Source organism: Primulina tabacum, chromosome 15 (genome assembly GCF_025594145.1).
Source record: "Primulina tabacum isolate GXHZ01 chromosome 15, ASM2559414v2, whole genome shotgun sequence".
In the NCBI taxonomy this organism is placed as follows: domain Eukaryota; kingdom Viridiplantae; phylum Streptophyta; class Magnoliopsida; order Lamiales; family Gesneriaceae; genus Primulina; species Primulina tabacum.
In genome coordinates this window covers 748,576-760,517 of record NC_134564.1, presented here as the reverse complement: position 1 = coordinate 760,517, position 11,942 = coordinate 748,576, and the positions used below count along the sequence as shown (strand labels likewise).

The 11,942-nt window shown below is 36.9% G+C and overlaps 3 protein-coding genes and 1 pseudogene across 3 annotated transcripts; all 4 read left to right on the top strand.

The window, feature by feature from the left end:
* The first annotated feature begins 356 nt into the window (after window positions 1–356).
* Window positions 357–3,153, top strand: LOC142527597 (uncharacterized). Its single transcript, XM_075632439.1, has 3 exons — window positions 357–893; window positions 1,319–1,399; window positions 2,481–3,153. The coding sequence occupies exons 1-3, from the start codon at window positions 485–487 to the stop codon at window positions 2,897–2,899; spliced, it is 909 nt and encodes a 302-aa protein (XP_075488554.1). The 5' UTR covers window positions 357–484; the 3' UTR covers window positions 2,900–3,153.
* Window positions 3,154–3,462: 309 nt separating this feature from the next.
* LOC142528014 (uncharacterized) lies at window positions 3,463–7,242 on the top strand (annotated as a pseudogene).
* Window positions 7,243–7,757: 515 nt separating this feature from the next.
* Window positions 7,758–10,688, top strand: LOC142526833 (aspartate aminotransferase 3, chloroplastic-like). The gene is made up of 8 exons (XM_075631450.1): window positions 7,758–8,024; window positions 8,208–8,279; window positions 8,357–8,418; window positions 8,491–8,574; window positions 9,227–9,326; window positions 9,433–9,553; window positions 9,985–10,148; window positions 10,264–10,688. Exons 1-8 carry the CDS (start codon window positions 7,833–7,835, stop codon window positions 10,423–10,425), a joined length of 957 nt encoding a protein of 318 aa, XP_075487565.1. The 5' UTR covers window positions 7,758–7,832; the 3' UTR covers window positions 10,426–10,688.
* A 275-nt stretch (window positions 10,689–10,963) lies between these two features.
* LOC142527063 (uncharacterized) lies at window positions 10,964–11,780 on the top strand. Its single transcript, XM_075631777.1, has 2 exons — window positions 10,964–11,003; window positions 11,362–11,780. Exons 1-2 carry the CDS (start codon window positions 10,964–10,966, stop codon window positions 11,778–11,780), a joined length of 459 nt encoding a protein of 152 aa, XP_075487892.1.
* Window positions 11,781–11,942: the final 162 nt, after the last annotated feature.

Below are 11,942 nucleotides of genomic sequence, written 5' to 3'. Positions count from 1 at the left end.
CAAAAATACACTTTGCAATAGACTGTATTGTATACATATTTAACTAATATCTATATTATTTTATTAAATTTGAGATACTTACAGTAACTAATTTTTGTGTCATGGTCTGTTTTAATAATTATATATATTAATAAAATACTAAAATTTTAATGTAAGTTATATGTAGTTCAGCGGATGGAGTCGTTTTTTAGAAATTAAGTTTTAGGTTCAATTTCTTATTATGCAATTTTTTTATTTTTTTATTTATTTTTTAATTTATATATTAAAAATATGTGTGGATGTACTATATTCAATTGTCTATTGAATATTTTATTATTTGATATCTTTTCACGCAATTTAATTATCACACTTGCTAAATATACCGTTAACCTCAAAATCCCATTTCCAGCAATTCTTCAGACCCTAAGCTAGGCTCTTCTTCTGAAATAAGCAGAAACACGAGAAAATCATCTTATAATAATGAGCGAAATCCCGCACAAATGAGATGGAGATAATTGGAGATGCGTTGCGCCAGGCGTTCATGCCGAAGCACGAGTATCAGAGCCTACGTGAGGAGGAAAAGGCGTGGCACAACCTCCAGAAGCCGTTGATTTTGATTTCAGTAACCCTAATTTCTCTTGCTATTTTTATTTCCTCTGCTATCAGCTTGAGCATCGTGTTTCCAGCTGATAATTTGCGGCGGCCTTTCTGCCGTGACCTAAGGATACAGTCGTTGTCGATTAATTTCACCGCGCAGATAGCTGCATCTGGAGTTGATAGACGTGGAGTAGAGTCGGATCTTCTACCCGGAGCATTTGTTTTGACGGATCAGGAGACGGTTGATTATTACTGGATGGTTGTATTTTTACCTTCTGCTATGGTTTTTGCTGCTTCGTCGGTTTACTTGATTGCAGGTTAGTGAAACGTATGATCTCAGTGAAACAAACTCTCTATCAATGCTTCATCAAATGCATCTTGGTAATCTTTGTGCTATGCATCTGCTTGGGAATCATTCATATTTAATGTGTTAATTTTCATGGAACGAATTGTGGCATCTGTACACACTTAGAAGAACAACATTTCATTTTATGTACGTCAGGTACATTTGTTTCATTATTTTCCATTTATTTGATGTTTTGGAGTGGAAGATAAGAGAAAAAATGGCATTGAGGTAACATACTGCATGTGGCACTGTAAGATAGAGTTATATGGGAATAATATTGAAATGTAGGTTTTGTTAGATGGAGTAACGGCCATACAAGTGCAATGTCTGGTTTACGATTTGTATTTATCATGGTGTTTTTTATTTGAACTGTAATGTAAATCAATTGTTGCACAGGAATTATCGTTGCTTATAATGCTCCCTTGAGACATGGATGCTTGAAAGTGGTTGAGAACAATTACTGTGCTTCTAGAAGAGGTTCGGTCATTAGTGTGTTTAATATTTTTGTGCGGCATGCAGTTTCAATTTTAAATTTATAACCTATGTATAATACGTGAAAACATTCAAATGATACTGAAGCTTAAGAGGGACGGTTGGTGATTGCCCTGGCCCCCTTTCTCCCCGACTTTGGTATGGTGCAATGCTTGGGTTCTCTTTATGGTTATGGATTACTTCAGAGTGAGAACAGCAATTTTTCACCAGCTTTTGGTGCATATGGTTTTTTAGTCCAAAATTATGTGTGTATTCTTATTGTATATCTTTTCTAATAGTGGATATTTTAGTCCTCGACTTTTGAAGGTTGAAGTTGTTTTGCTATGATAAAACTATTATTAAAGAATGATTCAAATCTTTATTTGGAATATGTTTCCTAGTATTTCTATGGATGTGCTGTTCTGCCCTGAACAAGAAGTACTACTGTCTGTGTGAGCTTGTCATATGCAACTTAAAGCTGTGGTTGGTCCAATGCAGATGCTACAGAAACCTGCTGTTTTCTGGTCAAATAGTATTCAATTTGCGGAAAGAAAATTGCTAAGTAGTGTAGTGGAAACAGATGTGATAGAAGCGCATGTCAAAGAGGTGCCAAGACTCATTGTAAAACATAAATCAATAAATAAAAATCGGTCATTTATGCTTGAACTTGATTGAAGGAAAAAAAGATAATGAAAATTCTTGTGTTACTTGTGGTTTGTGAGTGTCAAGGTATGTGAAGCATAGCTTTGTTTTTTATGCCTGGATTTCATCTAGAAGAATTCCCATTTTATTATTACGGTCTTGGGTATCCATGCATGTCCCTCTGCTTGTGATTTGTGGTTTTCAGATTTCAAAGAATGTCTGTCATTTGCATTTATTGTGTAGTCTATTTTCAAAATGCTTTCTTTCCAATTTCAAGCTATCATCAGAAAGTACCTCGTCTGACATTGGTATAGGAAATCATATCAGCTATAATTTTGTTGCATGGCTGAGGCTATATTTTCAAATAAAAATTGTACGGTGTCTTCCTTTGCTTTCCAAACGAGATTCACTGAGCAAATGTTTTTCTGTTCTTTTCCATTTACAGGTGGAGTGCGCTGTCTATCAATCCTAAACATTGCATTTACCATCATTTTTTGCCTTCTTGCTCTATTTCTCGGTTCAACACTTCTCACACTCGGTAGCAGCTGCTCAGTTGCATTGTTTTGGTGCTATGAAATAACCACGTGGGGCTTGGCTGTTCTCCACGGAGGAACCGCCTTCTTCCTCAGAAGAAAAGCAGCAACAATTCTGGATGAAAGCGACTTTGCTGGGAGGAACAGCGGGCTTGAAATGCTCGAAGCAGACCCAATAGAATTCACCCCAGATGTTGAGAGACGTGTAAATGATGGTTTTAAAACATGGATGGGTCCGTCTTTCCTGTCCTCTGATGAGGAGGACGAGCCTGATGACTATATCGAAGTTCCAACCGTGACTCGAACAAACTCCAGTCGTCAAAAAGTGTGAAACTTTTTGATGTTAGGTGTATCGCTCACACTTTGGATGTATTGTCTAACTGTCACACAAGCATCGAGTTCGATTCAACTGACAAAATTAGGTGCCAGCTTGTGTTGATGCATTTACACGATTTGTAGAGTTGTGGTGCTTTGGCGTGGAGTTTTGTACCAACGTAGGAGCAGTTTATGTTTCACTAAGATGTAGTCACGAGTTGTACTTTTTTCTTCCAATTCATATATTACATACATGCAAATAAATATATACATACATATATATATATATATATATATAATTTCATCTTTTTGAACAGAAAGCGATACACATTCCCAAAAATTATTTCTCTCCATTATTAAAAAAAAAAACTCTTTATTTCCGTTGAAAGGACTATGGTATCTGAAATCAATCGAAATTTACATACACCGTGTAAAATATCTGAGATAAATGAAGTCATCGAATCAATGAAATTCGACAAAACTCAGTTTTGAAACAGAAAATCATTTCTTCTTCAAAAACAGAAAATCATCAATATATGTTATATCGAATTGATTTAAAAAAATTAATAAACTAGATATGTACTGTTAAAGCTTAAAAAGAAACAAGAGTTTGGGCAGACGCTAATACGGCTCGGATAATCTTCATCAACAATGGCTGGAGCAACGTCATACGAGCAATCCGACTCCGCCGCACTCGGATACGACCCCAACTATGTACCCGATTCGGTGAAGTCTTTCGTGGTTCATATGTACCGCCACATAAGGGAGAAGAACGTCTACGAGATCCACCAGATGTACGATAATTCCTTTCAGAGCATCAGCGACCGCTTCTTCAAGGATTCTCCTTGGCCTTCCGTTGATGCCGTCGCTCCCTATGTTGATAACGATCATGTCTTTTGCTTGCTGTATCGCGAGATGTGGTTTCGCCATTTGTACGCTAGGCTTTCGCCTACGCTCAAGCAGCGTATTGATTCCTGGGATAACTACTGCAGCCTCTTTCAGGTTTGAGAAATTCATGTTTTATTGATATGTTCTTTTTCAGGAATTATTTATCATTTTGTGCTGCTGTCTTGTTTATAATACTTTCATTCAGTTTTGCAAGCGCCACCTTTACTTCTCCTCGAGGGCTTGTAAATAATTGAGGACGATCGGATGAGATGATTGAGATTTGGCTGTGATGATACTCATGCATAAGTCGCTAAGGATAAGCTGCTGCAGTGTGATTCTTTTTGGTTAGTGAGGGGGTTTTTGTTTGACTTACAGTGTCAGGTGCACTGTGAAGCCTTAATAGATAATTTTCAATCGATTTTTTTTAAGAAATGTGGATTGGCTGAGTCCACATTGATTATGGAGTATGAATCGATGGTGAAATGAGCCTCGATTTTCAGCAGTGTAGGCCTTTTGTGTTAACTGATTTTGACTTATTTTATTATAATTATAATAATTAAAACTGGAAGTATGTATTTGTCATTGTTTGCAGGTTGTGTTGCATGGAGTAGTGAATATGCAACTGCCAAATCAGTGGTTGTGGGACATGGTGGATGAATTCGTGTACCAGTTTCAGTCGTTTTGTCAATATCGCGCCAAGATGGAGAACAAGACCGAGCAAGAGATTTCACTTCTGAGACAACATGATCAGGTTTGTTGAAGTAGACGATTATGTATTTGGGCAGTGTCTGTGTCTGTATGTGAAAGTTTTCCTGAAAAGGTAATACTTTTAACAGATTTTTTTGTTCGATCATTGAAAGAAACGTGGACCTAATTAAACTAATTATAAGAAATGAATCTTTTATGTTCTTGTTCTGGTTGTCTATGCATAACATTTAATCCACCTAGGATCCTGAGAAAACCATCTCTTAGTGTTGTTTCATGTTTTGCCTCTTAGGCTTGGAATGTTTATGGCATCCTCAATTATTTACAAGCCCTCGAGGAGAAGTCTATGATCATTCAAATACTGGAGCAGGAGAAGCAAGGGCTTGAACAGTTTACTGCTACTGATGGATATGACTACGGTGGTGGTAGTAATGTCTTGAAGGTGTTGGGGTATTTTAGTATGATAGGTCTACTTAGAGTTCATTGTTTACTGGGTGATTATCATACCGGCTTGAAGCGTGTACTTCCGATTGACATAAGTCAACAAGAGGCGTGTACACCAGTGTAATTGGAAGCCACATAGCTGCTATATATCATTATGGATTTGTAAATCTTATGCTACGAAGGTTGGTTTCTCTGTATTCACCTCTATGCATCTAGCTTTGTGATGATATTGGTTCCCAATAAATTTTAATTAATGATTCTGACGCAGAACTAGTTTAACTAGTTTTAATTTTTCAGATTTTATTTGCATTAGAAGTAGTAATTTAATACATTAGGAGACTTGGCATTTCAATCGTGTTAGGACTAGTATGTTTTAATGAGGACTCGTAACGTGTATTAGATTAGGACTAGGATTAGTATTCTATATAATTTAGTTACTTGTATTCAAACATTCGGGTTCAGCATTAATAATATTTCAGATTCCTATTGTTTTTTCTCTCAATTATCTGCACCAGTTTCTTAATATTTCATCCTATCAGATAGTTATTGATTGTTTGCCAGATTTCTATCTATTTGTTTCATTATCTGGAGTCATATTGTTGAATTCTCTCATCTCTGTAATCCATCCTAATACATACCCCATTCAATTCATAACAGATATGTGGAGGCAATTCGAGAGTTCAATAAAATACTTATTTACATTTTCAAGACTAAGCAATATCACCAAAAATCTCCTTAGTATGATCAGATTTTGAAGAAGAACGAGCAGATGTATGCCTTGCTTGCCATTTCACTTTCTCTTTGCCCTCTGGTTAAGCTTGTCGAGGAGACCGTGAACTCCCAATTGCGGGAGAAGTACGGTGAGAAAATGTCAAGGATGCAGAGGGTTGATGATGAGGGATTTGCTCTATATGATGAGCTCTTCTCTTATGCATGCCCAAAGTTCATTACTCCCTCTGCTCCGAGCTATGAGGATCCTCTAGTTAATTACAACCAGGTTTGGGATCTTCTTCTAAATATACTCTACTCAAGTGGTTTTTACTAATCTGGCATGACGGCTGTTTTCCTATTTTTCTTTAATCAACACCTTTTTATTGCCTTTACATTGCTTCTGGCCCCGTGCACTACTTGTAATATTCTTTTTGTTTTTCTTTGGCCCAGAAATTCTCTATTGTTAAATGCTTTGTGTGCCTCAATTCCTCTACTTAATCACGTTCAGAAATGTTTTTGTAGTTTTGTATCACCGTCATTATCGCATTATTTTTAATTAAAGTATCTCAAGAATTGTGCCTCTTTTATGCTGGCTGTTGAATATTTGACGGTAATTGATGGTGATACGTGCTTCAATTTTTTCAGGATGCTTATAGGCTACAGTTGAAGTTATTTCTTTATGAAGTGAAGCAGCAACAGCTATTGTCAGGGGTCCGAACTTTCTTGAAAGTGTACTCCACAATATCCCTTGGAAAACTCGCAACTTACATGGATGTAGATGAACCTACTTTAAGGTCAGATTCTGCATTTACCAATTGAAGTTCCCTACTTTTCATCCATGCGTTATGCTGACCTTATTCTAATTTGAAATATGTATATTGGATCATGCAACTTTAACTATTATTACAATTTTAAAAGTGCCACAATGCAAATTTGTCCAAAAAATTGATGGTTTCTAGCAAGTGGTCTGAAGATTAGACTAGTTATACTTATTAACCAGTTTTGCTATGTTTATCCACAGGACAATCTTAATCACGTACAAGCACAAAACTCATCCTGTAGATTCCGATGGAAAAGTTATTTCCAATGCTGATGTGGATTTCTACATCGATGATGTGAGTTTTTGGAAATTTTCTTCACGTCCTAATTCATTTGGGAATGCTGTAGTATGTTTTTTGCTTCCATGATTTCTAATTTTTCAAGTGGTGAGTTTGTAATATTTAGAACATCTGCCTTATTTATTCCTCAATTTCAGGACATGGTTCATATTGTTGAATCCAAACCTGCAAAGCGCTATGGAGATTACTTCATGCGACAAGTTGTCAAGGCACGCTGTGATCCGAACGTCACAAATATTGTCCAATTTTCTTTACATTTACGTCCCCGTGATTTAATCTGTTATTTTTGTTTTTTTTCCCTGCAGCTTGAAGGGTTGATGAATGATGTTGACAGGATAAAACTGGAGTGAGCGTTCTATGTTTAGTTCTAGTGCGATTTTGTGGATGTATTGTCTGGTAGAAATTCATTTGGATATGTGTCATCATTGTTTGAGAAGCGTGAAATTTGATCATCTTATCTATTCCTCAACCGACGTAATTTTTGAATAGTCACACTTTAAATGAAGGAGGGAAGACGTGCCGTACCGGACTGGCCACCTCGTTTCTTATCCTTCAATGAATTGGGTGATCAACCGTAATAACTACGTAAAATAGAATTAGAATCTGGACAATTATCATGACAAAAATATCATGGACATATATTAAAAATATAAAATATCATATTATAGTTAAAAAAAAATTAAATCATATCGTATTTTATTCCACATATTAATATTTATTTTGTTATATGATATGATGTTAGCTAAATTTATTCACAAAAACTTATGTGAAACGGCCTCATGTATCAATTTTGTGAGATAAATATTCTATTTAAGTGAACCATGAATAAATATTATTTTTATGTCAAAAGTATTATTTTTTATTATAAATATGCGTAAGATTGACTCGTATTTATGCGTATTACAAGAGACATACTCGATCTTATTTGCGAAAATTGAAAATAATTTAAGATATTAAATAAATAGTGCCACGTCACGGAGAGATTTGTTTACATTTATGGTGAAGCCGAGTCAGTTTGCATGCGCGCCTGGCGTAATTTAGCACAAAGGAAAAGGCATAATATTCGTCTTTTTGATTAGTATCATGCACAAGGGCAACATTGCACCATCATCACCCGCGGATCGGAGGCTGACTACTTTGGCTAGACATCTCGAAAGCTCTACTATGGACTCCGCCAACCAATCCATCGACGTTTCGCCGACTTCTGGATTCTCCGGCGGTCAGAATTCTGTCTTTCACCACGTTGTTCAAGCTCCCGAAGATCCTATTCTCGGAGTAACTCTCTATGTTTTGGAAATCTGCATGATCTGTTCGATTCTTTACAATAATAATTATAATTATTATTATTTTAAATTATCAATGATTGATGTTTTAAGATGTTGATCAGATCTGATAGCATGTTACGAATACTTTGTTCCACTCAGTTTTAAACTTTCTTGACCAATTTTGATTATAAAGGTGACTGTTGCGTACAATAAAGACCCTAGCCCGGTGAAATTGAATTTGGGAGTCGGTGCATATCGGACAGAGGTGAATTGCTCGGTCTTCAATGATATATAAATACTGATTTCATTAGTGCGGATCTTAACTTGATCGTGTAACCACAGGAAGGAAAACCTCTTGTTTTGAATGTTGTTAGAAAAGCAGAGCAAATGCTAGTCAATGACAGGTATATGTCGTAGTTTTGTGTTTGGAGATTTCAGGATTGTTGAATGCGGTGATAAATTCAATTCTGACGCAGCTCTCGTGTAAAGGAGTATCTCCCCATTGTTGGATTAGCAGATTTCAACAAACTGAGTGCAAAGCTCATTCTTGGTTCTGACAGGTAATCTGTGTATTAAACTCTGCAATGACTGTCTGCTTGTTTATCCATGAAGGCTTCAAAGTTTGATTCAACCAGGTTTGACGATAATAATAGAGCCTTGGTTTCTTTTACTAGCACTTTTGTAGCCTATGGTAGCATTGAGTGGTTTTTTTGTAAACAATACCGTCGAATAGAAATACCATATCTACTTTCATTCTTCTCGTGAATCCTAGATGTTATGTTGAATGCATAATTACGTCAAAACGACACACTTTGTCAACTGATTTTTTCCCTTTAGGTATCACATTTTATCTTTTACTAGCTCTCATGGAAATGCGGTGTCTCTCCGAAGAAATAACATCTATAGATTAATGCAAGAGGAATGTTAACAATATAAATGCCCTTCATTTGTTGTCTTATCACCGGATTTATTCCATTCGTGTTGCTTTGCCCAACTCCTGTTCAGTCCATAGCTTCTTGCTCCAATCTGGCTTGCTTAAACTTGATGTTGGCCACTCTTATCCTTCATTGTATCATGATACTTGTTCTTTCTAGTTGTGAGCTGAGCCTTATTGTCCACTGATAGCTTTCTGTCCTTGCTTGGGTTTCCTTCTGTTTTGACTTGTAAAATAGTAGATCTTTGTGAATCACTTCTTTGTGTTCTTGCAAGTAGTCCTGCTATTCGAGAAAACAGGGTCACAACTGTTCAGTGCTTATCTGGTACTGGCTCGCTGAGGGTTGGTGGTGAATTTTTGGCACGGCACTATCATCAAGTGAGTTTAAATCCTTTAGGTTTAGCTCTACTTAAACCTTTCTCTCCTCTTTACTTGTGGCAATATGGATTTAGTCATCATTTAGCCATTGCCCACGTGTTTGCAGCGTACCATGTATATTCCAGTGCCAACATGGGGAAACCACCCCAAAGTTTTTGGTTTGGCCGGATTATCTGTAAAGACTTATCGCTACTATGATCCTGCAACTCGTGGACTTGATTTCCAAGGTTTGAAAATATTCTCTTATAATTAAATGTACTGCTTTTGCACTTTGGGATCGAGTTTTGGCTGCCATATTTTACTTTGCGTCCTTGCTTTGTGGAAGACTATCGTCTGTTAAACTGATATTTACCCTGCAGTGTATCTACTAAGTGTGGCTCCTGTTCAGTAACACAAAACCTGCATTAAAATGTGTCAAATAAACTTTTTGTTGCAGTGATTTTTAGTTGAATACTGCCTCGGATAGTGTTCTAGGTAGTGAGTTTCAATGAATACATGGCCATATATCTCCGTTTTTTAACCTTAAATTGTAGCATCATTTGTTTACTGTTTCATTGACTTAGAAATGCATATGCTCATAAATGCTTTACCACATGGATCTCTTGTTTGTTTGGATGATATCTAAGGACTAAGATATGTAGGTTTGTGAAAATGACAGGCTTGGAGGAAGACCTTGGATCGGCTCCTTCCGGATCCATTGTGCTTCTGCATGCATGTGCTCATAATCCAACAGGGGTTGATCCTACTACCCAACAGTGGGAGCAGATTAGAAAGTTGATGAGATCAAAGGCATTGCTGCCTTTCTTTGATAGTGCTTATCAGGTGATTGAACTGTCATGCATGGAATTTGAAATTATGTTTATAGTATCTAAATTTGAGTCAGACTGCTCTGTAGTATCAATTCGCACGTGCATTAATTTAAATTTCTTTGCTTTAGGGTTTTGCAAGCGGAAACTTGGATTCAGATGCTCAGTCTGTTCGGATGTTTGTAGCAGATGGGGGTGAATGTCTTGTGGCTCAAAGTTATGCTAAAAACTTGGGCCTCTATGGGGAGCGTGTTGGTGCCCTAAGCATTGTAAGTTCGAAAGACAATGAATGACATCGGTAACAGATTTTATTTAGTTGTGATCACACACTTTATTGAATATTTTAACATTAAAAAATGTGTCATATGCGGTCTTCCCCAATCTTCTTGTTGCTAGTGATTTTAAAAGTCCATACTAATCAAAGAAAGAGGCAAATGACTTGATTTTTCTCACGTAATCATCTGACAATGGCACCATTCAAATGTTAACTTTGTGAGAACTGATCAATTCATTCTCACTATGTTCGACAGCATCTCCATTTTATTCAAGTATTACTGGAAAAACACTGATCTCCTTTGTCTGTGAGAAACCTATTTTTTGAGGTTGCTCTTTTATGCTGCTAATGTGTCCTTGATTGATGCTGAATATTTGACCTGCTGTTTTCTGGTCAAATAGTATTCAATTTGCGGAAAGAAAATTGCTAAGTAGTGTAGTGGAAACAGATGTGATAGAAGCGCATGTCAAAGAGGTGCCAAGACTCATTGTAAAACATAAATCAATAAATAAAAATCGGTCATTTATGCTTGAACTTGATTGAAGGAAAAAAAGATAATGAAAATTCTTGTGTTACTTGTGGTTTGTGAGTGTCAAGGTATGTGAAGCATAGCTTTGTTTTTTATGCCTGGATTTCATCTAGAAGAATTCCCATTTTATTATTACGGTCTTGGGTATCCATGCATGTCCCTCTGCTTGTGATTTGTGGTTTTCAGATTTCAAAGAATGTCTGTCATTTGCATTTATTGTGTAGTCTATTTTCAAAATGCTTTCTTTCCAATTTCAAGCTATCATCAGAAAGTACCTCGTCTGACATTGGTATAGGAAATCATATCAGCTATAATTTTGTTGCATGGCTGAGGCTATATTTTCAAATAAAAATTGTACGGTGTCTTCCTTTGCTTTCCAAACGAGATTCACTGAGCAAATGTTTTTCTGTTCTTTTCCATTTACAGGTGGAGTGCGCTGTCTATCAATCCTAAACATTGCATTTACCATCATTTTTTGCCTTCTTGCTCTATTTCTCGGTTCAACACTTCTCACACTCGGTAGCAGCTGCTCAGTTGCATTGTTTTGGTGCTATGAAATAACCACGTGGGGCTTGGCTGTTCTCCACGGAGGAACCGCCTTCTTCCTCAGAAGAAAAGCAGCAACAATTCTGGATGAAAGCGACTTTGCTGGGAGGAACAGCGGGCTTGAAATGCTCGAAGCAGACCCAATAGAATTCACCCCAGATGTTGAGAGACGTGTAAATGATGGTTTTAAAACATGGATGGGTCCGTCTTTCCTGTCCTCTGATGAGGAGGACGAGCCTGATGACTATATCGAAGTTCCAACCGTGACTCGAACAAACTCCAGTCGTCAAAAAGTGTGAAACTTTTTGATGTTAGGTGTATCGCTCACACTTTGGATGTATTGTCTAACTGTCACACAAGCATCGAGTTCGATTCAACTGACAAAATTAGGTGCCAGCTTGTGTTGATGCATTTACACGATTTGTAGAGTTGTGGTGCTTTGGCGTGGAGTTTTGTACCAA